At 38.9% G+C, this 25,493-nt stretch overlaps 1 protein-coding gene across 3 annotated transcripts in view; it reads right to left on the bottom strand.

Annotated features, from left to right (window-relative positions):
- Window positions 1–25,493, bottom strand: part of fra10ac1 (FRA10A associated CGG repeat 1) — a 70,204-nt gene that overhangs the window by 9,035 nt on the left and 35,676 nt on the right. The window contains exons 11-15 of one of the 3 annotated variants that reach the window (XR_009507452.1): window positions 21,123–21,229; window positions 15,125–15,175; window positions 12,199–12,283; window positions 7,417–7,519; window positions 2,699–3,378 (exon numbers count right to left, since the gene is read on the bottom strand). Coding sequence is in view for 1 of the 3 variants with exons in the window: in XM_059947576.1 (XP_059803559.1) it covers window positions 7,477–7,519; window positions 12,199–12,283; window positions 15,125–15,175; window positions 21,123–21,229 (286 nt within the window). In the remaining 2 variants the exon portion in view is untranslated. Of the gene's footprint in view, window positions 1–2,698; window positions 3,379–4,200; window positions 7,520–12,198; window positions 12,284–15,124; window positions 15,176–21,122; window positions 21,230–25,493 lie in introns of those variants that run through there. The other 2 variants (XR_009507453.1, XM_059947576.1) reach the window with 2 other exon arrangements.

Genomic DNA, 25,493 nt, shown 5'->3' with positions numbered 1-25,493 from the left:
TAGTTCAATGTTATAAATCAAGAACATATAACACAAGGATTAGGACATCTTTCTTTTCCCATTTTTGCATCTATTTAAGATTAGATTTCTCATTACAACTAACAATTTACATTCATGTAGATTTCATTTCTCTCCTTCTGAGTTTTCTGTCACTACCTATATTGGGGAGGACTTCAGTTGTCACCCACTTACTTTACATTTTGGTGCTATACTTCATAATGCAACTGTGTCCCATTGAAGATAAAGGGATCTTACATGGGATCCTAGCAGAGAACTCAGAGATATATTTACAAATCTATTGTCTATCAGATAGAGTCCAATTTCCTTCTCTTAACCCACATAAAAATGATTTGATGCTACTTCACAAAACTGTCTCTTATTGGCGACAGGAATGCCTGGACTACTGAACTGTTCCTTTTTTAAAAGATTTAAAATGGACGCAGTGATATATTTTTACAATCAAAGGTCTGATCGTTACAGAATTCAATATGTGACTGGCTTCTATATTTCATGAAACATTATTGATTTTAGCTACATTATTGATTTCTATTTTAGTTATTTCCTTTTTTCTTTTTGGGAAAATAAAGATAAATAACCATCTTATATATCTTTATTGATATGATTAGACATGTAAGCAATAGCTTCAAGTTGCAACTGAAGTGTTTCTAGGGAAATGCACCTTTCTGCAGCTCTCTTTATTTTAATGTATTTATTTATTTAGAAATACAGTGCAGAAGAGGTCTTCCGGCTGAGTGAGCCATTTTACAATGACCAATTAACCACCTTCTATCCAGTATGTCTTCAGACTGTGGAAGGAAATGGGAACATCTGGAGGAAACCCACGCACTAATGAGAAAACTTCGTACAGACGACACAGTACTCCATTGCCCCGAACTGTAATAGCATCGCACTAACCGCTACGCTACCATGGCACATCCTTCTCATCTCAACATTTCCAACTTATCACTTCCACCTCTCAGTATCAGCAATTCTCAGCTAATTGGACCTTTGATTACATGGTTTTCCCTCTTTTAGAGCTGTCTTCCTATGTCAGTTTTATATCCATAACCCTCCAGCCACTCAATAATTAGAATCAATTTCAGTACTGGTAATCTAATTTTCTGCCTTTTTCTCCTCAGAAGCTTCAGTTTAACTTCAAACCCCAATGCTTGCGGAATGTGTAAATACAACATAATTAAGTTGACAAGCCTGAAGGCTTCACCATCCACTGCAGCATCAAATGAGATAGGACTTGCTTCACAATTAACTCATTGTAATGATGGACATGCTGGTTCTGTCTCTGATTTGCTCCCTCAACCTGGAATATCTGGTAATGAAGCATCATCTGTTATAAAGTGGTGAGCACTACAAAGGTATAGTCAAGGGAGGTGGAGGAGCATTTACAGGATTATTTTGAACTGGTGGACTGGACAATATTCAGGGACTAATCTTTGGATCTAAATGAATGTGCTTGGCCATCAAGACCTCTGTGGATGAATGTATGTCTTAGGGAGCATACTGAATCTTCCTAACCAGAAGTCGTAGATGAACCAGTGAATTCGCAGTCTGCTAGATCTGTGAGTCAAGAACAGCAATTCAGGATCCTACAAAAAGTCCTTGTGCAACCTATGGATGGCCATTGTAAGAGTGAAAAGGCAAAATTCCATGTAAAGTTAGGTTAGACATATTCAGATGCACAATAAATGTTGCAAGGTTTGCACATCATTACTTCCTTTAGGGTGAAATTTAACAGCATAAATGTCAGTGATACTTCACTCCCTGATGAGCTCAATCCCTTTCATACATCCTTTGAAACAGAGGGTAACATTACACCTCTACGAATCCCCACAGCATTAAGTGACCCTGTGTTTTAAGTCTCAGAGGCTGATGTCAGAACTTCTTTCAACAGAGTGAACTTCTGTAAGGCCTCAGCCTCTGATGCTATATCTGGCTGGTATTGAAATCTGTGTCAACCAACTGGCTGGAGTGTTCAAGGACATCTTCAACTTCTTAACTGTTGCAAACGGATATAAATCATACTGGAGCCCAAGAAGAGCATGGTGAACTGCCTCAACGACTACTGCCTGGTAGCATTTACATCAAATGTGATAAAGTACATTGAGAGGTTGGTCATGGCTAGAATTAATTCCTGTTTGAGCAAGGGGATAAAATTTACTGCAATATACAGTACCTACTGCCACAACAAGTCTACAGAGGATGCAATCTCATTTACTCTACTCTGTTTTGCAGCATCTAGAGAATAGCAATATCTACAATAACTGCAGAGGGTTGTAAAATTAGTCAGTGCCATCATGGGTACTAGCCTCCATAGTATCCAAGACATCTTCAAAGAGTGGTGCCTCAGAAAGGTGGGTCCATCATTTAGGACATGTCCTCTTCTCATTGTTACATCAAGAAGGAGGCACAGAAGCCTTAAGGAACACACTCAATGATTCAAGTACAGCTTCTTTCCCTCTGCCATCAGATTTCCAAATGGACGTTGAAACCCTGAACACTACCTCACTTCTTTTTTATTTCTGCTTTTGCACTATTTATTTAATTTAAATATTTATATATATATATTCACAGTTTTTTTCCTATATTTATCATGTATTGCATTGCATTGGTGCCACTAAGTTAACATATTTCAAAACATATGCTGGCGATATTAAACCTGATTCTGATTTATGATTGTGCGGTTAAACACAGTTCAAACACCATTTATAAATTCACAGATGGCAATGAGGAAACATACAGGAGTGAGATAGCTGGATGAATGGTCACAGTAACCTCACGTTTAATGTCAGCAAGACCAAGGAATTGATTGTGTACTTCAAGAAGGGAAAGTTGGAAGAAAACACACAGTCCTCATCCACACTAGTTTGTTATTTCCTTTTTGCACTATTTATTTTGTAATTTATCTCTTGCACTGTGCTGCAGTAGCAATACAACAAATTTCACAACATACAGGTCGGAGGTCAGAGATGAGCCCAATTCTAATAAATTCTAATAAATTTACTCAGACAGTTTTTGTTCTAAATGGGAACAGATTGATAAATCAACACAAAATTGGAGCAGAAGCATTCTAAATGCAAGATTTTACATATGAAAGCATATGTGGTCTATTTGTTTTTAATATATTGGAGGCATCTAAAACAATGAAATGAACCAATTTATCTTGGAGACAAATACAAGAATAAACTATTATTTCAACTTTTAAAAAATTTTATTCATTTTTTAAGAACTGTTGCTTGATTCTACTTAATCAATAAATGTCTTCCTTCTGATGTCATTCTGCTAGATAGGTTAATGAGGAAAATCCTATTAGGGAAACCAGTTTTCTAACTTGCAAGCAGTTCATCATACAATTCATCTGATCTATATTGTAATAGAAAAATAAATTTAGTTCAGAATGACTTTCTGAGAACATGTCCAATGGTAAATCTACTCTATATACTAATGAACAATAGGTATGGACAAGAATCCTACAGAGCTAAAGTTAATTTAAAACACAGGAATATTATATCACAGTACACTGTGCTTACATGTTGTACATTGCACAATAGGATTAGAATTTAAGAAGGGCCTACTGTATTAGTTCTCCCTATCTGTCTGTGCTAAGTAGATCAGAAATCTTACAGATGAATGTTAATCTGCATTTACACAGAACTTGTGATACAAGACAGTAAAATACATCAGATAAGCCAACTGGTTATTTTCAATGCCGCCATCTCTATTTAAGTGTTAAACTGTGAATAAAGTATTCAGTAAGACTTCATACTTTGAGTGAAGTATTTCTTAAAACTTACATTAATGGACAGAGCAAACCAATTAAAATAAATGGATTATAATTCGTCTACTAATATTAATAATACATATCATAATAATGCTTTAATATTTTGTATTTTATTATTGAAAATTTTCTTAACTACAATATTGTAAAAGAATCACATAACTCACATCACTGTGAAAATATCACTTCTAGTCCTTTTATACAACTATACTAATACACCCCATCCTCGTTAAAGGCATCTTCATACAATGCGGATTCACAGTTACGCGAGGAACCTATTTCTACCAATGTCTCCTAATATGCATCCAAAACTCAGTTATGCGAGGAGTGCTGCTTTCCCGTCAATACAAGTCACGTGCGCATGCCTCACAGTCTCACTGTTGGGATGAGAACCACCGCTTTCCCGCCAATACAAGTCATATAACCATATTAACAATTACAGCACAGAAACAGGCCATCTCGGCCTTTCTAGTCCGTGCCGAACGCTTACTCTCACCTAGTCCCACCGACCTGCACTCAGCCCATAACTCTCCATTCCTTTCCTGTCCATATACCTATCCAATTTTTTTTTAAAATGACAATATCGAACCTGCCTCTACCACTTCTACTAGAAGCTCGTTCCACACAGCTGCCACTCTCTGAATAAATAAGTTCCCCCTCGTGTTACCCCTAAACTTTTGCCTCTTAACTCTCAACTCATGTCCTTTTGTTTGAATCTCCCCTACTCTCAATGGAAAAAGACTATCCACATCAACTCTATCTATTCCCCTCATATTTTTAAATACCTCTATCAAGTCCCCCCTCAACCTTCTATCTGCCAAAGAATAAAGAACTAACTCGTTCAACCTTTCTCTGTAACTTAGGTGCTGAAACCCAGGTAACATTCTAGTAAATCTTCTCTGTACTCCCTCTATTTTGTTGACATCTTTCCTGTAATTCATTGACCAGAACTGCACACAATACTCCGAATTTGGCCTCAGCAACGCCTTGTACAATTTTAACATTACATCCCAACTCCTATTCTCAATGCTCTGATTTACAAAGGCCAGCAAACCAAAAGCTTTCTTCACCACCCTATCCACATGAGATTCCACCTTCAGGGAACTATGCACCATTATTCCTAGATCACTCTGTTCTACTGCATTCTTCAATGCCCTACCATTTACCATGTATGTCCTATTTTGATAAGTCCTACCAAAATGTCGCACCTCACACTTATCAGCATTAAACTCCATCTGCCATCTTTCAGCCCACTCTTCTAACTGGCCTAAAATCTCTCTGCAAGCTTTGAAAGCCTACTTCATTATCCACAACACCACCTATCTTAGTATCATCATAGTTAGGTACGCGTGCCTCACAATCTCACTGCCGCCAGTCTTGCATTGGTTTTGGCAAGGTGAGGATATGCGATCTTGCGCTCTTAAACTTTTGTTGGTTTTACCTACAGTGCAGTGATTTTATGCTTGAAATATTTAACTATGCCTCCTAAATGTCTAACGTCATGTCCTGGGCCATCAGCTGAGCGGCAGAGAACTGCTTTAACACTTGAAAAAAAGTTGGAAATTATAAACAGCGTGGCATCAGGTGAAGGTAACACAGCTCTGGGGCACTACTGCCGGGAACAGGATCTTGCCTTTAGAGTTCTTTTGTTGCTTGACAATGCACCAGCTCATCCTAAACATTTGAACAGCATTCATTCTAACATAACAGTGCATTTCCTACTGCCTAACACAACATCGCTGATTCAACCACTCGACCAAGGTGTGATCCACATTCAAGGCATATTTTTTTTTACGGTGAACTATCTCTCAGATACTGCAAGCAACAGATGACTTTGAAAATCCCGGGAGTTTCCCAACGGTGAGGGAATGGTGGAAGTCCGAACACTTGGCACAAATGGCAATGGACATGGACCCAAGTTTAGAACGGAGTCAGCATTTCAGTCATTCCCTGCCGTCAACCCTTCTTCCCTACAAGCAAATTATTGCTAAAAAACAAAATGCTGCTAAGCAAACAACCCTCACCACCTTATTCAAACTGGTGTCATCTCCTGTTGCCGGCAGTTCTAAGAGTTCTGTGAGTCTTCCTTCATGCATTGCTGTGCTTGACATGATCCTGATGACCACAACCATCCACCTTATCCATGTCAAACTGCCTGACACCACAACAACCACTCATCTCCCGGAGCGAACACACCTGCTACTGTTGGTGAGTACTGTACACCCTAGTATGTTAACTTTCTATGATTTATTATATTGAATATTACCTTAAATTGATGAAATATAATACAAATGTTGCCTTGTGGTACTACTTTTGTGTCATATTGGTATGAAAATGTGAATAAATTACAGATAAAACATATTTAGGAAGCCCTCCAGAATGCATCCCTATTTTCTCCATTTAAATAATTATTCACATTATGCGATCTCACATTATGCATCGACTGCAAGGAACGTATACCCCAGATGCAACGAGCACAGAGTGTACTGAATTTCTGTCCTTCTGTCAACTCACCATCATTCAATCTTCCACAAATTTGAACAGTTCTGTTATTCCATTTAATTTGTACCACTTTGTTTTAATTAGGAGTTTCTCATTAAAATCATGTAATTTCAAGTTTGGCTTCATCTAAAGCTGCAGTATTTCGACATGCCCAAACTTCTCAGAATTGTAGAAACCTGAAGATGAACCAATGTATTGTGTACATTTCCTTTCAACTCCCAGTTAAATTTACACAAGCTCCACAAGTCCAAGTTCATTTTACACCCTTAATCATCCTTTTCATGTTTTCCCTCGATTACTTCAATTTAACAATAAGAGCTCATCTACTTTTTCTTTCCTCTCTCCCAAATATGTTTTTCTCTATGATCCTTTGAATTGCAGTTTCCACATTTATGCCAAGTACCTGCTGAAACAATCTATACTTTGCTAATATTCATTAATACCCTCCATATCATTGTGCATACCAAGAGCAATATTTTTACCTTAGGAGAGAGAAGACAACAAAGGTTATGAAAGATTAAATGTACAGTAGTTCATTTATGAGGAAAATTCAGTTGCACAATAAGTGGCATAGCATTAATATAAAAAGTTGCATAAGAAATAACTTTCTTAAACCTGTACAAATCATCCTCTCAAAACAACACAGAATATGTAATTTCTTACTATATTTATATAAACTGCAGACACTTCGCTAGTTACTCTCTGGGATTTCATTGACAATTAAGCATCTTTCTGAAACATATCAACATATTTCCAACTAATAAAAAATAAATTAATAAAAAGAGTATTTAAACCCTGTTGAGCTGTCTAAAGAGCAAGTCTATTGAGTGTCAATTCTCCTTCATCTGGAATATTATCTTTGAAATTTCTGAGGAATATAGAGATCCCCCAAGATAATCTCAACATATTACTAAAATGTAGCAATTAGCAGTTCCTCTGTGAACATTACATTGTAATTAATTCACACAGAATATTTATCTTCACAATTTGTTGGTTTTGATTTACACTGTTCAATTTTCAGGGCTTTCCCCTGCTTTAAGTGAAACATAAATTCACTGTTTATGTAAAATTAGGTTTCAGAATGAAAGGACAAATCGATAATTGAGTAATAATTAAGATACCTTCTTTTGGAATAAAATGAATGAAGTAAGCAACCTTTGGTGTCTTCTTCATTGCACAGGTCATAGAAACATGTCTTCAAAATATTCATCAAATTCATCCTCCCTGCAGATGAAGGATAGAGTTTATCATAACTTTCATTTCATTATTTGATCTCTTGTGGTATTGCCACAAACAAGTCATTGTCTTCCTGTTGTCTCTGTTCCCAATCTCTACATATGACTCCAACAGTATTTGTCTTATCTTCAACACTGTTTTCATGCTTCTCTCAGACAGCCATCCTTGCAATATTTTGTTTTCTGAATGCTAGCTCACTGTGATAAAATTACAATTAACCTCACCTTTGGGAGAAAATTCTGACTTCAACCTTTCTGCATCATGCATGTCCCTTGACAAATATTTTCAATACCTTTATATTCTGCTCATGTTAACAAAATACTGTTTTCTTCAAAGTGACCTCAGACTGTTTTTCTCACAAGACAATCTCTTGATTAGTATTTCTGTCAAAACTCTGCTGAAACATAACTGATAATAATTAATGAAAAAATCCTTCCAATTGACTCAGGAAAAGAATTACTTGGAAATAGTCAAAAATTAATAGAGATTTTGCTACACAAGGAAATTATGGAGGAAACTATACCTGTGTCAGTGATATTTATGTGATTATGTCAGAAGCACGGGTTTATTAAAACCAAATGCAGTATGCAACAACACTGAAGATTTCGGGGGAAGGGCGACAAGCTCAAGTCTTGAATAGTTAACATATGCTTTGCTTACTAACAGCATCACCATGACATATAAAAAATTGCATGCAAGTCTCAACTGCATATATATAAACAATTGTTTTTAATCCCAGTTAGCATATTTGTGCAGAGTTCCTTGTTGAGGAGGAAAAAAGCATTAAATCAAATCAAATAGCTGATAAAGGAGGCATTTGGCCTATTGTGCATGTGCCAATTAAAAAATAACTACCCAAACTAATTGTACTTTCTAGCATTGCATCAGTAGCTCCATGTGATAGCCCTTCAAGTATCTTTTAAATGTGATGCCTTTGAAATCATTGTCCGAAACTTCAATCAGGTTTGTTTGAAGAAATCCCTGCCCAGTTATTATCAACATATCACCTGCAGCACAATGGGTCGAACCCAGTTGACAGCTGTTATACAATTAGGAATATCTACCTTTCCATCCCTAGAACACATTTTGGGAAATGTGATTATCTGGCTGTCATCCTTTTACCTGCAGAGGCTAAAGAGCAAGACTCTAGAAATAAAGACAACAAAGCTGTGGTTGTGGGAGGCAGATAAGCAGCTGTGTACAAGGAGTCATCAGAGAATCTGAATGAATACACCATAGTTGTCACAGACTTCATAAAAACAATCAAAGATGAGTGCATCCCCACAAAATCATTCAGTCTTCCCCAACTAGAAGCCTGGAATGAAACCAGATATCTGCAATCTGCTAAGGGCCAGATCAGTGGCATTCTGGTAACCAAGTAAAGTTCAGATACAATCCCTGGAAAGCCATCTCAAATGCTAAGTGGCAATAATGGACCAAAGTTGAATCACTGAAGGTTGCTCGACAGCTGAGGCAGGGCTAGAATGGTATCACCTCCTACAAAGTGAAACCAAGCAACATAGGTGACAACAAAGCTTGCTCCCAAATGAGAAAGCTTTTTCTGCTCATTTTGAGCATCACAACATGGAGGAACCTTCATGAACTCCCAAAGCTCCCTACAACCTTGTAATTTCAGTCTTTGAGGCCAATGTGAGGACATCCATCAGAAGGGTGAACCCACAGAAAGCATCCAACTCAGGTGAGGTACCTGGCCGAGTACTAATGACCTTTACTGATCAACTAGCTGGAACGTTCAATAATATCTTTAACTTCTCACTTCAGCAGTCGGAGGTGCCCACCTGCTTCAAGCAGGCTTCAATTATGCCTAAGGAGAATGTGGTAACCTGCCTCAATGACTATCATCCAGTAGCACTTACAGCCACCGTGATGAATTGCTTTGAGAGGTTGGTTATGAAACCTATCAACTCCTGTCTGAGAAGCGACATGGATCCTCTTGAATTTGACCACAACAGGTCATCAGCAGATGCCATTTCATAGGCTTTTCACTTAAGCCTGGAACATTCAGACAGCAACGATGCATACATCTGTTATGTTATGTATGGTCATTCGTTGATACTATTGTGTTTCTTTGTATTTACTGTGAATGCCCACAAAAAATGAATCTCAGGTTTGTATATGGTGACATATATAACTTTGATAATAAATTTACTTTGAGCTTTGAACTTTGATGAAGTTTTTGCCTCTGACATCCTTTCAGGCAATGAGTTCTAATCCTCTACCACCTGGATGAAAAAAAATCCTTAATTTTCCTTCTAATTCTTCTACCAGTATTTTAAAACTATGCCTTCTGGCTTTGACCATTCTATGAAGCAAAATACATCCTAACAATTTACTCCACTTAGGTGTTGCATAATTTTATATCCATCAATTGATCTCCTCTGTTCCAAGGAAAATAGGCCAGCTTATCCAAGCTAAGCAGAATCAGGCTTTTTTTAGAATTGCTCCTGAATTGATGATCACCTTGTGGTCCTTTTAGTTATTACACTGGAATATGTTAGACAATGATTATAAAAGTGAACAGATAATGTTCTCCCTAAACTTCTATATTTATTTCAATCAACCCCAATTTTTATTTCTAAATCTTTTTTTGATTCCTTAGACTCTATTATTTTGTCATATCTGTGGAAGAATAAGCGCTCTAAAATTAATAAAGTCTATCTCCAAAAACCTAAAAAAGAGGGTGGCATGGCTTTACCTAACTTTCATTTATATTACTGGGCAGCCAATATACGCTGTGCTACCTTTTGGTCTTTTTTCCATGGCCAACCCGAGTGCCCTAATTGGGTGGCAATGGAGTTGAGCTCCACTAAAGAATTATCTATCTCTGCACTTCTTGGCTCTGTACTCCCTAGTAGTTTGTCCAGATTAATAGTTAATCCTCTTGTTATACACACTTTGCCTATATGGGCTCAGTTTAGGAAATTTTATGGTTTCCATGCTTTTTCCGTTTCTAGCCCTATCTTACATAATCACCTTTTTTTTTACCTACTACGTATGACTCAGCATTCCATGATTGGTATAGGAAGGGCATTAGACATTTTGAAGATCTTTTTATCGATAATCGCTTCGCTTCTTTTCAACAGCTCTCTGCTAAGTTCAATCTGCCCAATGCTCATTTTTTTTAGATATCTCCAAATTAGACACTTTATTATTCCTTTAATTCCTAACTTCCCTGAAATGCCTGAGAAAAATGTTATGGACTTATTTCTTTCCATTAATCCACTAGGTAAAGGTTTAATATCATTTATTCGAGATAAATTAGCAGCCTTACGACGTGCCTCTGTGGATAAAATTAAATTGGCATGGGAGCATGATTTAAATACCTCCTTATCTGATGAGACTTGGGACTTGATTCTCAAATCGGTTAATTCAACCTCTCTTTGTGCTCGCCATTGCCTTTTACAGTTTAAGATTGTTCATAGAGCCCATATGTCTAAATCTAAATTATCTCGATTTTACCCTAACATTAGTCTGCTTTGTGATAAATGAAAAAGGGGCGAGGCTTCTCTTAATCATATGTACTGGTTTTGTCCTAGCTTGGAGAAATTTTTGAAAGATGTCTTCATAACGTTATCGTATATTCTGAATCACCACCCAGAACCTAACCCTTTAATTGCTTTGTTCGGTTTCTGGGGTGAGACAGATTTACGTCCGAGTTCGACTAAGTGTCGAATATTATCTTTTGCCTCTCTCCTGGCTAGACGTTTAATCCTCCTTAGATGGAGAGATGTTGCCCCGCCCACGCATGCTCAATGGCTTAACGATATTATGGCCTGCTTAGACCTTGAAAAAATTCATTATTCAGTTCTTAATTCGGATTTAAAGTTCCATAAGGTCTGGGGACCTTTTATTGAGTACTTTCATAACCTTCCTCTTAACTAAGGTTTTTTTTTAAGTCCCTTGCTTTCAGCTCCTTTTTTTTTTGGTAGTAGGCATTAATATCTTCTGTTGCTAAGTGTATTTACAGCTTTGGGGGTTTGATTGTCCTGATTTATATTCTCTATATTGTGTTGTAGTTGGTCTGGAGTTTTTTTTTTGTTACGGGGCTTGGGGAGGATACTAATTTTACATCTTCAATTTGGGTTCTTTCTCAATTATCTTTCTTTGTATCATATTATTATTGTATGTTTATTTTTGCACTGTATCAATGTTCTTCATTTTGATCTGGGGTTTTTTTTATCTGTAGCTATGTAGAAAATGTATTAAAAAACTAATAAAAAAAAAGTGAACAGATAATCCAACAATCTGGATGAATAACTTAGTAATATGAGTTTGATGGCAACTGAGGAAATGAAATTTAATGAATTAGTCAATTAACAAAACTAATGTCAATAATGACGATCAGTGCTATAAAGACTAGCAGTTCACTGATATTCTTTAGGAAGATATACCTTCTGTTATTAGTTGGTCTAGTCCAAATACATATGTAGATTAACAGCAATGCAACTGAGTCTTCTACTCTTGGCTCAGTAAAACATTCTATTCTGGGACAACTGGGGATAGACAATAAATTCCAGGCCTAAACCTCATGTGAATAAAAAATACTGGATGCTTTATATCAGTATTATTTTATAGATACTCCAAAAAGAATCTATGCTCATTCCTGACTTCTGAGTTTAGATGAGAATATAAGTTGGCAAGCATACCTGGTCTTATCTTCCACATCCTGACTCGGTCCTTTCCAATATTCAGCCTCAGAGGGATCTTCTGTATTTGGTGTATCTTCTGATTCTGATGTAATAATTACATTCCATTAAAAAGTAATATAAACATTAATTTCAACATAAGCAAAGATAAGGTAAAGGAAGGGACATAAGCAAAGATTTTGGATTAATTTGGTATTTTAATTTTACATCAATCTATTTCAGGTAACAGGCCAAAGAAATAAGGCTCCTTGGTTCTTTCACCTACTCAGAAGGTGTTGAATTGTTTGTTGTAGTTGTGAAGCTAACTGGCTTGAGCATAACAGTTCAAAATAAATAATCATTGTGGAAGTACACTGTATACATAAATTTGCTTACCATTTTAAAAAATTGGACTGAGTGAAATGCAATGAATTTCTCAAGCCTGAAAGCACAATGATATCCACAGAAAACTTAACATTATATCACTAATTTTAAAGAAGTGTTTAAGTTTTTAATGAACATGAGAATTAAAAAAAAATAGTAACCGCTTGAATGCAAATAGTGTGCTTCTAATGTAATGATTCTGATTCCAACTTTTGCTATAATGTTGTCCACTAAAATTAGAATGCAAAACTCTATAGAAAATACGGTATAAGCTGCCTGCAATACGAGTCTTGCAGTAGAGTAAGGAGAGTGAAAAAGAGTAGGAAATACAGAAAGGAATGGGAACAATGGAACAGTTAACAGTACTTTCCATTATAAATTCATCAAATAGAATTGCTGGGTTCAATGTGAACCAGTTTTTCTAAAATCTCATGTACTTTCACTAAATTGCCACCTGTTGGTGATGGAAAGCATGTTCTATTATCTCAAGACACATGTTCCTTCAATCTAATTTTAGAAAGCCAAGAAGAGATCCTGGTAAATCTTCAATCCCAATTTTTGTTCCTACGTTCTAGAATTGCCTCAACACAATTTGATTTTACTAATATGACATATCAAAGTGGAAACATTGTGATTATAATTCATTACCAGTAACTGAATCTTGTGCACTATAAGCATTAATCCTACATGCAAGCATTGCTCAAAATGAACAATGTGATTTTACAGATAAAATCTCTGCAACAGGCAATTTTTCAAGACACAAACTGAACATATTTGTCATTCTGAGGGCCTCAAGCCCTCTTAAACTTTAGAGAGCATGGTCAGACTAATTTAAGTTATAACTTAAGGGTAAGATTAATGTTGAAGTAAGCAACAAGCAAGGTCTCACTTAATTGAATTATTACAAAGTGATTAAGAATTTTAAACATAGGATTTTAAAAGATCTATAAAAGGTGGAAATCTAAAACAAAAACATAATAGATTTTTAAAAGAGCAGAAGACAATGGAGAGAAGGAAAGGTTAGTTTCAAAACTGCAAACATATTTGACAAAGAGAGGGAAGAGAAAGAATAAAGCATGAACATAAGGCCGTAATGAACAGGGAAGCTGTAAAGGAATGAGCGTAGAAGGAGAAAAGTGAGAGGAAAAAGGGAGGGAGCAAGGGGTGACAGAACGATGAAGAAAGGAAAAGACAGGTAAGAGGGAAATAATGATGGGAAAATAGAAAATATGAAAGATAGAAAGAAACCAAAAAAGGAAAGAAAAATGGGAAAGAGGGGTAGTTGGGAAGACAGGGAGGACTGGAGAAAAAAAAATAGAGGTGGAGAAGAAGAGAAAGAAGTGTGGAGGGGAGGAGAAGGAAAAAGAGAACAAAAAAATGGACAAGACATAGAACTGTAGAAAATGTAGAGTAAGGAGAGTGAAAAAGAGTAGGAAATACAGAAAGGAATGGGAAGGATTAGAAAGGAAGAGGTAGGAAATAAAGTGTAAAGTAGAGGAATGTAAGAAGAAATGGAGGAAGAGGAGAAGCTGGTAGAGGAGAGGGAAAAGGTTGATGAAGAAGAGGTAGGGATGGGGAAGAGGCAGAGATGGAGGGGGTAGGGGAGGGGCAAGGGGAGAGAAATCAAACATACATACGTTTAGGAACAGAATAACACATACAAAATGCTGGCGGAACTCAGCAGGTCAGATGATAAGTGGAAAAGGCAAAGGGCTGAAGAAGAAGGCATCTGATAGGAGAGGAGAGTGGACAATGTGAGAAAGGGAAGGAGAAAGTGATGGCAAGTGAGAGAAGAGGTAAGAGGGGAGCCAGAATGGGAAATGGAAGTAAAGGGAAGAAGGGGGAGAGGGAAAACTGCTGTAGGTTAAAGAATTCAATGTTCATGCCATCAGGTTGGAGACTACCCAGAACTACAGTTATTTAGGAACAGAACTGTCCAAGGTAAGTATGAAGCAAGAACTTAAACTGTGACATTACACAGCCATTTTGGTAACATGACTGGTTTGAGTGGCAAGCCACCACTTTTAAACTACAGATGTAAAAGTATCTTGTATCAGTTTTACTGAAAAACAAAATGCTACTGGCTTTAATTGGTAAGAAGGGCTTACATTTATAAAGCTCCACTAGATTCTCGTGTTCTCTCAAAATGCTTGATAGCCAATGAAGTGCTCCTGAAGATTGCTCACTGTTTTACGAGCTATCTTCTGTACAAGATGCCACAATGGTGTATATTAAAGATCATTTAATTTTGTTTTGAAATGTTGGCTCAACATTAAATGCTAAGCGTTAAGACAAAATTAATTATGTGCTTGAGTATTGCAGCAATGCTTTAAATGATAAGTTTCTGATTCAGATATGATTGTGTATTACAAAGTCAATGTCAATATCTTATCTACAAATTGCATTACCATGATAAACTTTTTGGAAACTTATTGAAACAGACCTAATCTTACTGAGATCCCAAAACAAATAATGACATATGCAATGAATGAATTCATGAAATAAAAACAATATTAAATACAAAATTAAAGCCCATAGCAAGCACCATTTATGAATTAACTACCTTTATCCGAATCATCACTGTCACTATCTGTTCTGCTGGCGGAAGATTTGCCTACATAAATAGAAAAAATATTCAAGCTGTAACATTAAATTTAGGATTTGATTAAAAATCATAAAACAAATTAGAATATTAACTTTTTATTTATATTAGTGGGATGCTGTAAAGTCTTAACAAAGAATCAACTTCTTTATCATTCCTCTCTGAACTGATTTCCTTTGTTTTCACTGGAGAACTGGATGCAGTAAAACTCTATAGTATTCCCAGTATCTGTGTTACTGTCTGCTGTTTGCAACAAGAACTGCTGAAAAGTTGTTAAGTGTCATTCACTATCAAATAGACAGGGCACAATTTGAAGTGAAAGTATCAATACTGCTGCAAAGCAATCCAGTATTAATGTACACTTTGGTAAGAAATTTTACACTGGAGCAATGGATTTTATTCCAGTCAAATACGGATAATACTGTTGCCCACATTATACTTGATCATCTGAGCCTAGTAATTTCAGGGCAACAAAATATCCCTTGATTTGTGCCCAGAAGATCAGGCCAGGCTCTTATGGACTACAGTTCTAGGTTCCATGTCCAATCCTAGTCTCAGGCTCAGTCTCGTACCTGTGCTTCGGGTTAAGACCAACATTACAGGCCTCTAGAATTTGGTTAGCCACCTTTTTGTGAACACACTCCCAGAGTGCACTGCCATCTGAGCATAGTTCCGATCATAGTGAGGATGAAAAAAGTTGATCTCTTTCTAAGTCAGGATGGTTTACAACTTGGAGTGAAACATGTGGTTTTCCCACATAGCTTCTGTTCCCATCCATCCTGTGGTTTATATTTGTAGGGCTTTGTCACGGTAACATAGGAATTTTGTACAGTCGGCCCTCCTTATCTGCGAGTTCTGCATGTGCGAATTCAACCAACTGTGAATCGAGAAAACCTGCAAGTGCTCTTCTAGCACTTGTTGTTCGAACATTACACTTACAATAGGATCCCTGGTCTTGAATGACTCTTAAGCTACGATATTAATGTGGCTGGCAATGCAACCTACAAAATGTTGACAGTGGGCAACTCAGTGACAAGGCTCTTATCATAGATAGCTATTGTGTGATACAAATATCAAAAACACTCATAAACCCTTGGCTGAATATTGTGGAAATCTTTTTGCAAGCAGACAGAGACTGCTTCATTTCCTGATGAGTTACAAGTGAAGTTGTGTAATTATTAATTAAATATTCCTACTTCTGACTTTAGAAGGAAGGTCATTGATAATGCAATAGAAGATAATAGAGCATGGAATGTTGGCCAGCAGGATTCCTGTGATGATACGTCCAACAACCATTCTCCTTTGTGCAAATTATGACTTCAACTACTGGAATGTTTTCCTTAGATATCAATTCATTTGTCTTATCTAGGCTCCTTGATGCTACACTAGTCAAATACTGGCTTTATATGAAGGGCAGTCACTTTCTGTTTATCTTTGAAATTTAAATTTTGGTCCATGTTGGATCAAGATCACAATGAAACCTGGAGCCAAGTGATCCTGATAAGACGCAAACTAGGCCTCACTGAGCAAGTTATTGGGACTAAGTGCTGCTTGAATGTTCCTTCTTTGTCACTAGTACCTAGACTAGGCTCCACAAGTTTTGAAGATGGGGATAATCTAGGAGCTATTTAATTGTCCAACCTTGATAGATATGGCAGAGCAAACAGAGATCTGAACCGATCCATTGGTTGTGGGTTAGCTTTTCTCCATCCTTATTCATGCTGCTTTTGTTGTTAAGCACTTTATGTAATCATGTGTCACAGCTACACCAGTTTGTGGCTTACTTTTAGGTATATACTGCTGCGCTTGTCCTTTTCTTCTCTACTTCTAACCAGCATTGGTTTCTTGATTTTATTGGAATGGTTTAATGGGGGATGTTCCAGGCTAAGAGATCACTGATTAGACTGGACAACAAAGACCTTGCTTCCTGAATACTTCTGGGTGTACCTGATACATTTTGGGATACTGATCATGAAAATCACCATGAAATTTCCCTATCACAGACCAGTTTTTTTTTAAAAATCGCCTGTATTTGTTATTTCAATTCATTATTCAAGTCAGGATAACTGATGTCAAGATTAAAGATGGCATGTTTGGTGGTTTATGTATCAAACAGCTCTTCAATGACAGGCAATTCAAAGAACTTCTAGTGGGACTGGAGAAAATCGCCTGGAAGTCATTCAAGGACGTTGTTGAAAATTTTCTTGGCAGCTACAGAGCACCAAACTACATGCAGCTGGTTGACAACATGCTTCAAGCATACAAAACCATGAAGTGCGACATGTCACTAAAGATCCATTTTCGGCACTTCCCTGCAAATCCTGTTACTGTCAGTGACGAGCATGGTGAAACGTTTCACAAGGACATTGTGGTGATGGAGAAACGGAATCAGGTCAACTAGAAACCATCAATGCTGGCTGATTATTGTTGGACGCTCAAGCAAGAAGTCTCAGACACTGAGTACAAACAAAAATAACCAACTGAACATTTTTAGCTTTGCTAAACTACTGCAAAGCATAAGCAATTAAATACATTATATTCAATAAAAGTTAATTACTTGTTTCTCCAAATTTCTATGTGATACAAGCAGTCTGAAATTATATTTGTGTTCAACTTCAAGTGGTCTATCAAAAACAGAAAAAAAATTGAGGAAGCAGCACATTCAGAAAAAATTTTTGTCCAGTGTTATAGTGTAATATATTTCTGGTGCTTTTAATGGCCCAGAATACCTAATAGATACCCAGTTTTGAGCTACAAGATCTATTTTGTGAGATTTAATGAAGTTATAATGCCACACAAAATTAATGCTCTCACGGATCTATTCTGACGTCAAAAGCAATGTGCGAGGAAGTGGAAGTGGGCAGGTGTCCATGCCAGGCAAAAAGCAAACCCTAGCCGGCCAGGTCTCCTGTCCATTCTGCTCTCCAATGTCCGCTCCCTGGACAATAAAATGGACTACATCCGACTCCAATGAAATACTCGGCGGGAGTACAGAGTTCGCTTCGCGTATGTCTTCACAGAGACATGGCTCACTGATGGAATTTCGGCCACTGCCATTCAGCTGGATGGGCTCGCCTTGTCCCGTGCAGACATGGATACAGCTCTCTCCAGTAAGACTCGTGGTGGTGGTGTGTGTATTTACATCAACACGGAATGGCGTAAGAGCTCTGTGCTGGTTTCCAGACACTGCTCATCGTTAGTGGAGTTTGTGGCTGTTCGATGCAGACCATTTTATTTGCTATGGGAATTCACCTCTGTTCTTATATTTGGTGTCTACATTCCCCCCAGCGCTAATGCTAAGGAGGCGCTCTGTGAACTGTACGGAGCTATTAGCAGAACGCACATCCTGATGGACTGTTTATTGTCGCCAGTGATTTTAACCACACAAACCTTAAGTCAGTGGTCCCCAAATTCCATTAGTACGTGGACTCCGCAACGAGAGGAGAGAACGCGTTGGACCTTGCTTATACAAACATCCCCGACACGTATCGGGCAGAGGCCCACCCCCGCCTCGGTTACTCACACATCTCTGTTATGCAAATCCCAGCATACAGACCGCTCATCAGCTGCTCCAGACCAGTTCAGAAGCAGGTGAAAACCTGGCAAGCAGAAGCCACCTCTGCTCTTCAAGACTGCTTTGAGCACACTGACTGGCACATGTTCAGGGAGGCCGCAACCGATGGCAACTCTACTAACTTAGAGGAGTACACAGCATCAGTGACCAGCTGCATCAGCAAGTGCATTGATGATGTTACTCCGTCCAAGACCATCACTATACGCGCTAACCAGAAGCCATGGATGATCACGGAGGTCCGTGCGCTGCTGAGGACCCGAAACTCTGCCTTCAGAGCAGGTGACATGGCAGCTCTAACAACAGTGAGGGCCAAACTGTTCCGAACCATCAGAGGGGCAAAGCGTGCACACGCCCAGCCACTTCCAGGATAGTGGCGACACGGGGCGCATGTGGAAGGGCATCCAGGACATCACCAATTACAGGACAACATCACCTGACTATGCAGGTGATGCCTCCTTCCCAGATGCGCTAAATAACTTCTATGCCCGGTTTGAGGTCGAAAATGTCGTGGCAGCGAGGAAATCCACCCCTCCTACAAATGACCAGGTGCTGTGTCTCACCATGGCCGATGTGAGAAGAACCCTGTGCAGGGTCAACCCATGGAAGGCTGCTGGACCAGACAACATCCCTGGTAGACTGCTCAGAGGAATTGCAGACCATCTCGCAGATTTTCTCACTGACATCTTCAACATCTTCAAACAGCGCCACCATTCCAACGTGCTTCAAGGCCCCCACCATCATCCTCGTGCCAAAGAAGTCTTCAGTGCCCTGCCTAAATGACTACTGTCCCGTTGCACTTACATCCATCATCATGAAGTGTTTTGAAAGGCTCGTCATGAGGCATATCAAGACCCTGCTGCCCCCCTCACTGGACCCCCTGCAGTTTGCATACCGTCCCAACCGCTCAACAGATGATGCCATTGCCACCACCCTCCACCTGGCCCTAACCCACCTGGACAAAAAAGACACATACGTTCGGATGTTGTTCACAGACTTCAGCATTCAACACAATCATCCCTCAGAAACTGATTAGAAAGATGAGCCTACTCGGCCTGAACACCCCCCTCTGCAACTGGATCCTAGACTTCCTAACTGGGAGATCTCAGTCAGTCCAGATCGGAGGCAGCATCTCCAACACCATCACACTGAGCACAAGGCCCCCCCCCAGGGCTGTGTGCTCAGTCCACTGCTGTTCACTCTGCTGACCCACGACTGTGCTTCAACACACAGCTCAAACCACATCAAGTTCGCCAATGACACGACCGTGGTGGGTCTCATCAGCAAGAACGACCAGTCAGCTTACAGAGAGGAGGAGCAGCGGCTAACGGACTGGTGCAGAGCCAACAACCTGTCTCTTAATGTGAACAAAAGAGATGGTTGTTGACTTCAGGAGGGCATTGAGCGACCACTCCCCTACTGAACATTGATGGCTCCTCAGTAGAGATCGTTAAGAGCAGTAAATTTCTTGGTGTTCACCTGGCGGAGAATCTCACCTGGACCCTCAAGCTCCATAGCAAAGAAAGCCCAGCAGCGTCTCTACTTTCTGCAAAGTCTGAGGAAAGTCCATCTCCCACCCTCCATCCTCATCACATTCTACAGGGGTTGTACTGAGAGCATCCTGAGCAGCTGCATCACTGGCTGGTTCGGAAATTGCACCATCTCAGATCGCAAGACCCTGCAGCAGATAGTGAGGTCAGCAGAGAAGATCATCGGGGTGGGGTCTCTTTTCCCGCCAGCACAGACATTTACACTACACGCTGCATCCGCAAAGGAAACAGCATTATGAAGGACCCCATGCACCCCTCATACAATCTCTTCTCCGTCCTGCTGTCTGGGAAAAGGCTCTGAAGCATTTGGGCTCTCACAACCAGACTATGTAACAGTTTCTTCCCCCAAGCTATCAGACTCCTCAATACCCAGAGCCTGGACTGACACCCTACCCTATTGTCCTGTTTATTATTTATTGTAATGCCTGCACTGTTTTTGTGCACTTTTTGCAGTCCTGTGTAGGTCTGTAGTCTAATGTAGCTTTTACTGTGTTGTTTTTTTTACGTAATTCAGTCTAGTTTTTGTACTGTGTCATGTAACACCATGGTCCTGAAAATTGTTATCTCATTTTTACTATGTACTGTACCAGTAGTTATGGTTGAAACAACAATAAAAGTGACTTGACTTGATTATAAAGGATCTAAACTTGGCAGTGACTGGGTCCCAGGTAATCTTTTTATAGAATTATGCAGCACGGAGACAACCCTTTTAGTCCAACTTGTCCATGACAACCAAGTTGTCTGCCTGAGCTACTGCCATTTGTCTGAGAAATATATCTATTTATTGAACAAATGAAAACACTGTAAACTCCATAAATGAATATACGATGTTACCTACCCTCGCTTTTGGAACTTTGCTTCTTTCTGGTCTTGGTTATCTTCTCTGCTGGAGCATCGTGGTGTTCCTCTTTACGTTTCCTCTTTGCAGCTTTTACTTCTTTCCTCCTTTAGCAATATTTAAGAGACAATAAAAAGAAAAAGCTGATTCCTGTAAACAATAGACAATAGGTGCAGAAGTAGACCATTCGGCCCTTCGAGTCTGCACCGCCATTTTGAGATTATGGCTGATCATCTACTATCAATACCCGGTTCCTGCCTTGTCCCCATATCCCTTGATTCCCCTATCCATAAGATAAAACATTGTATTACTTCCTGCAATATATAAATAAAATGTTTGTTCTATCAGGTAAGATGTCAATTAATGATCGATAACATTAACCATCTCACCAATGCCAGCAACAGGTTCAAACCAAACATTTGAGACTTTATTAGGGTTTACTCTTCAGATTGTTTCCTAGGGATTGCTACACTGTCAGAATATAATAGGGAATGGCCTCCTATGCTGTAAGGAAATTTGATGGTAGCTGAGTAAAGGTTTTGAGGGGAGGGGGGCAGACGTGAGTTACTTGCCACAGATCTGGTTTATTACCTAAACAATTGTAAATTTAGTTAGGCAGTCTGCAGTTATTATTAAACTTTTCCATTTTACCATTATAATATACAGAAAGTTACAAAGGAGCTCCTAAAGAAATGCTTGTGTCTGGTACTCAAATTACCAGGTCCAATACAGATACAAGTGGCAGGTTTGACAAAAGAATTAATTACTTAAAGTTGCACGTTTGCTATTAAACTAGCAATGTGCCCAGACAGATGATGGCAAATAAAAACCAAAGCTCTGGCAGTGCTGGAACCGCTTGTCTGGGCTTTTGTTGGGTTCTGAAGGGTTACACAACATCCTTCTAAGACTCAGAATGTTGACACAGCTTCGACAAAGCATGTTGCAACAAACTAAATGTCTTTGCCTTATTAGACAAGTCAAAACTGGTGGGGATTCAAATAATAATAAATACTGTACTGGAATGTTCTCGCCAAGCCAAGGAGGTCACAGAATTGTAGAAGTCATGTAGTAACATTCATTGTAATACTAATGCATGCACATCAGATTGATCTTTTGCCTCTAGGTAGGCTGGCTACAAAATATCTACAAGATGTAGAACAGATAAAAGGAGCCCTAAGCTTGTCCTTAAAACAATTAACCTTTGCAGTGATGTAGGAAGATGGAAAAGGTCTGTAAACACAGAAAGTAAGCAGAGGAAATGTGGCTTCTTATATCAGGTCTGTTGAGTTCAAATGACCTTTGAAAGGACGCAAAATTGACTGATGGATCAATCAAATTGATGTCTTGCAGGAAGTGGACAATGTCCTGGGTTTGGGGGTATAGTCTTAGGTTGGTCAATATGCAATAACTAGTGTTTGTATGTTGGTCAAGTATGCTCATCTACTGTATGATATTAAGTTAGAAATGGTTGATGCAGGTCACTTGCAATTTATGCTTATAGCGAGTTTCAATTTTTAAGTCACCCCTAGGGCTGTGCATCTGGATAGCTTCTGTGGATTCTCACGGAATACTGAGGGTGCAGAAAGTGAGTGAATTCTGACAACTATTCCAATGCCCTTGAAGTATCTAGCTCTGAGATGGAAGACTTTTGAAGTTTGTCTGAACCTAATCTGGGTCTCTAATCAAACAGATGAGCTGTTTGGTGTTATTCTAATTGTGTTTCAATGTAGCAATCTAGCAATCTGATTCACTGTTTCAATGTAGCTATCTGATACAATTGAATTACATTTAGGCTTTTTCAAAGGGCAGTTCAAAGTGAATTACATTGTTGTCAGTCCAAACTCTGGGCAGACAGAGTAAAGACACCAATGTTCCTTCTCAATGGGATATTAGAAAACCAGATGTGTTCCAGATGATGTCTGATGGACCTTGCTGTTTGTTTGATCTTTCCTTAGTTTGAGTAGGGAATACATCCAGCATAATCAATTTGCATTGAAGTATTCTGTGATGGTTGCATTGACTTTCCAGCAACCTTTGAGAATTAACCGGAGGTTTGGCAATAGCTTGATGAGGCATCTCCAGTTCTGCACCACAGGCAGATAATTGGATTTAGTGATAGATGGGAGTGGTTGTATGCTTTTGCAGTAATGTGAGAATTACCCTGAGGCATTGAAACATTGGGGAAATTCTTGTGGTTTGGATCTCCTTACCAGGTTGAGGCTTGTGACCGACCATCAAGGAACATTCTGAATTTGGCACATGGGATTCAATGCTTCCAGAGGGCTTTGGAATTTGTAAGTATTTGGAGGCAGGGAATAGAGGAAAAAAGACCATATGCAAGCAGATGTGATTAGTTTGGAGAGGCATCATGGTCAGCAGATATTGTGGGCCAAACAGTCTGTTCCTGTTCTATGTTTTATGTATGTACTTGGAAAGGGAAAGTATTGTACAAGTCCCAGTGCATGCCGCAAAGAATCAGAATCAGGTTTAATATCACCAGCATATGTCATGAAATTTGTTAACTTAATGGCAGCAATACAATGCAATACATGATAACATAGAGAAAAAAATAAGTACATCAATTACAGTAAGTATATATTTGTATATTAAATAGTTAAATTAAAAAGAATGCAAGAACAGAAAAAATATAAAAGTGTGGTAGTGTTCATGGGTTCAATGTCCACTTTGGAATCAGATGGCAGAGGGGATGAAGCTGTTTCTGAATTGCAGAGTATTGTGCAAGTCCCAGGTAAATTTATCTTTAGGGGCCAAATACTCTCAACCACTGCTAAACAACCATCAACAATGTTACCAAACTATCACTTGTCCACATTTTGGTAAGTCAGACAACGAGGTTGTGCTCCTACTCCCCGCATACAAGCTGAAGCTGGAACAGGGAGAATCTAGCAAATAATGTCATATAGTGCTCATCTGAGGAAGTACATGAGATTCTACTTGGCAGACTAATCCATGTCAAAGACTCAGCTGCAGGAATAAATATCACTACCATCATGATCTTTATCAGCAAGTGTTTTGAGGACAGTGTAGCAAAGAGAACAATCTGAATGTTTGCAAACCAGAAATAATGGATGAACTGGGAGATTCACTCTCTTCAGAAGTCTAGGTCTGCAACATTCAAATAAGATGACATTGACCCTTACAAGCAATCAAGATATAACTTCAATAAAACTGTCAAGAGACAGAGCCAGTTCAAAATTGAGTCCCAGTCCAGTCATCAGCTGTGACAGTGCTTATTTACTATATTGGGTAACAAAACAAAATCTATCAGCATTGGCAACAACAGCACAACCCATTCTGATGATCTTAACACATTCTATACACACTTTAGACAAAGGGAATGGATATGACACCACCCACACTGACAGTCTCCAGTGCATCTGAATCTATAGTCACCATTATGGACGTAAGATCAGTCTTCCGGAGGGTGAACCCATAGAAAGCATGGGGCCAGGATGGTGTCCTTGGCCACGTCTTTAAATCCTGTACAGCTCAGCTGGCAGGGGTATTTGCAGATTTTTTTTTACCTCTCCCTGATTCAGGCTGTAGTTCACTCCTGTTTTTCTAAAACCACTATCATTCTGGTACCCAAGAGAAACAAGACAATATACCTCAATGAAACCAACCAGAAACTCTTAACATTTATCGTCAAGAAGTGTTTAAGGAGGCTGGTGAAGGCACGCATCAACTCCAGCTTTCCAGACAACCTCTACTTACTGCAATTGCCTACTGATGCAGCATCTTCCTGTTCCTATACTCATCCCTGGAGCATCTGGATAGTCCGACTATTGTTTATTGACTACAGTTCTGCCTTCAATACTATTATTCCAAACAAATTCATTCAACACCAAACTCTGAACCCTGCAACTCAATACCTCCTTCTGCAACTGGATCTTTGACTTCTCGACCAAAAGGCCACAATCAGTAAGGATTGGCAGCAACACTTCAGCCATGATTATTCGAAACACTAGTGCGCCAGAAGGTGGCATCCTCAGTCCCTGTTCTACTTCCTGTGTACTCATGACTGTGTGGCCAGATTCTGCTCTAACTCTATCTACAAGTTTGCAGATGATACCACCATAGTGGGTTACATCTCAAATAATGATGAACAGAGTACAAGACAGAGACGGAGAGCTTAGTGACATGGTTGCATGACAACAACCTTTTCAGCAATGTTAACAAAACAGCTGGCCATTGACTTCAGAAAGCAGGCAGTGGACATGCTTCTGTCTACACCAAAGGTGTTGAGGTTGAGGGTGTTGAAAGCCTTAAGTTCCTAGGTATGAACATCACCGATAACCTGCCCTGGTCTAGCCACATTGATGTCAAGGCCAAGAAAGTTCTATTTCCCCA

This window comes from Hypanus sabinus, chromosome 22, assembly GCF_030144855.1.
Source record: "Hypanus sabinus isolate sHypSab1 chromosome 22, sHypSab1.hap1, whole genome shotgun sequence".
NCBI classification, from domain to species: domain Eukaryota; kingdom Metazoa; phylum Chordata; class Chondrichthyes; order Myliobatiformes; family Dasyatidae; genus Hypanus; species Hypanus sabinus.
The sequence above is the reverse complement of the archived record's forward strand: the minus strand, read 5'-3'. Positions and strand labels throughout refer to the sequence as shown.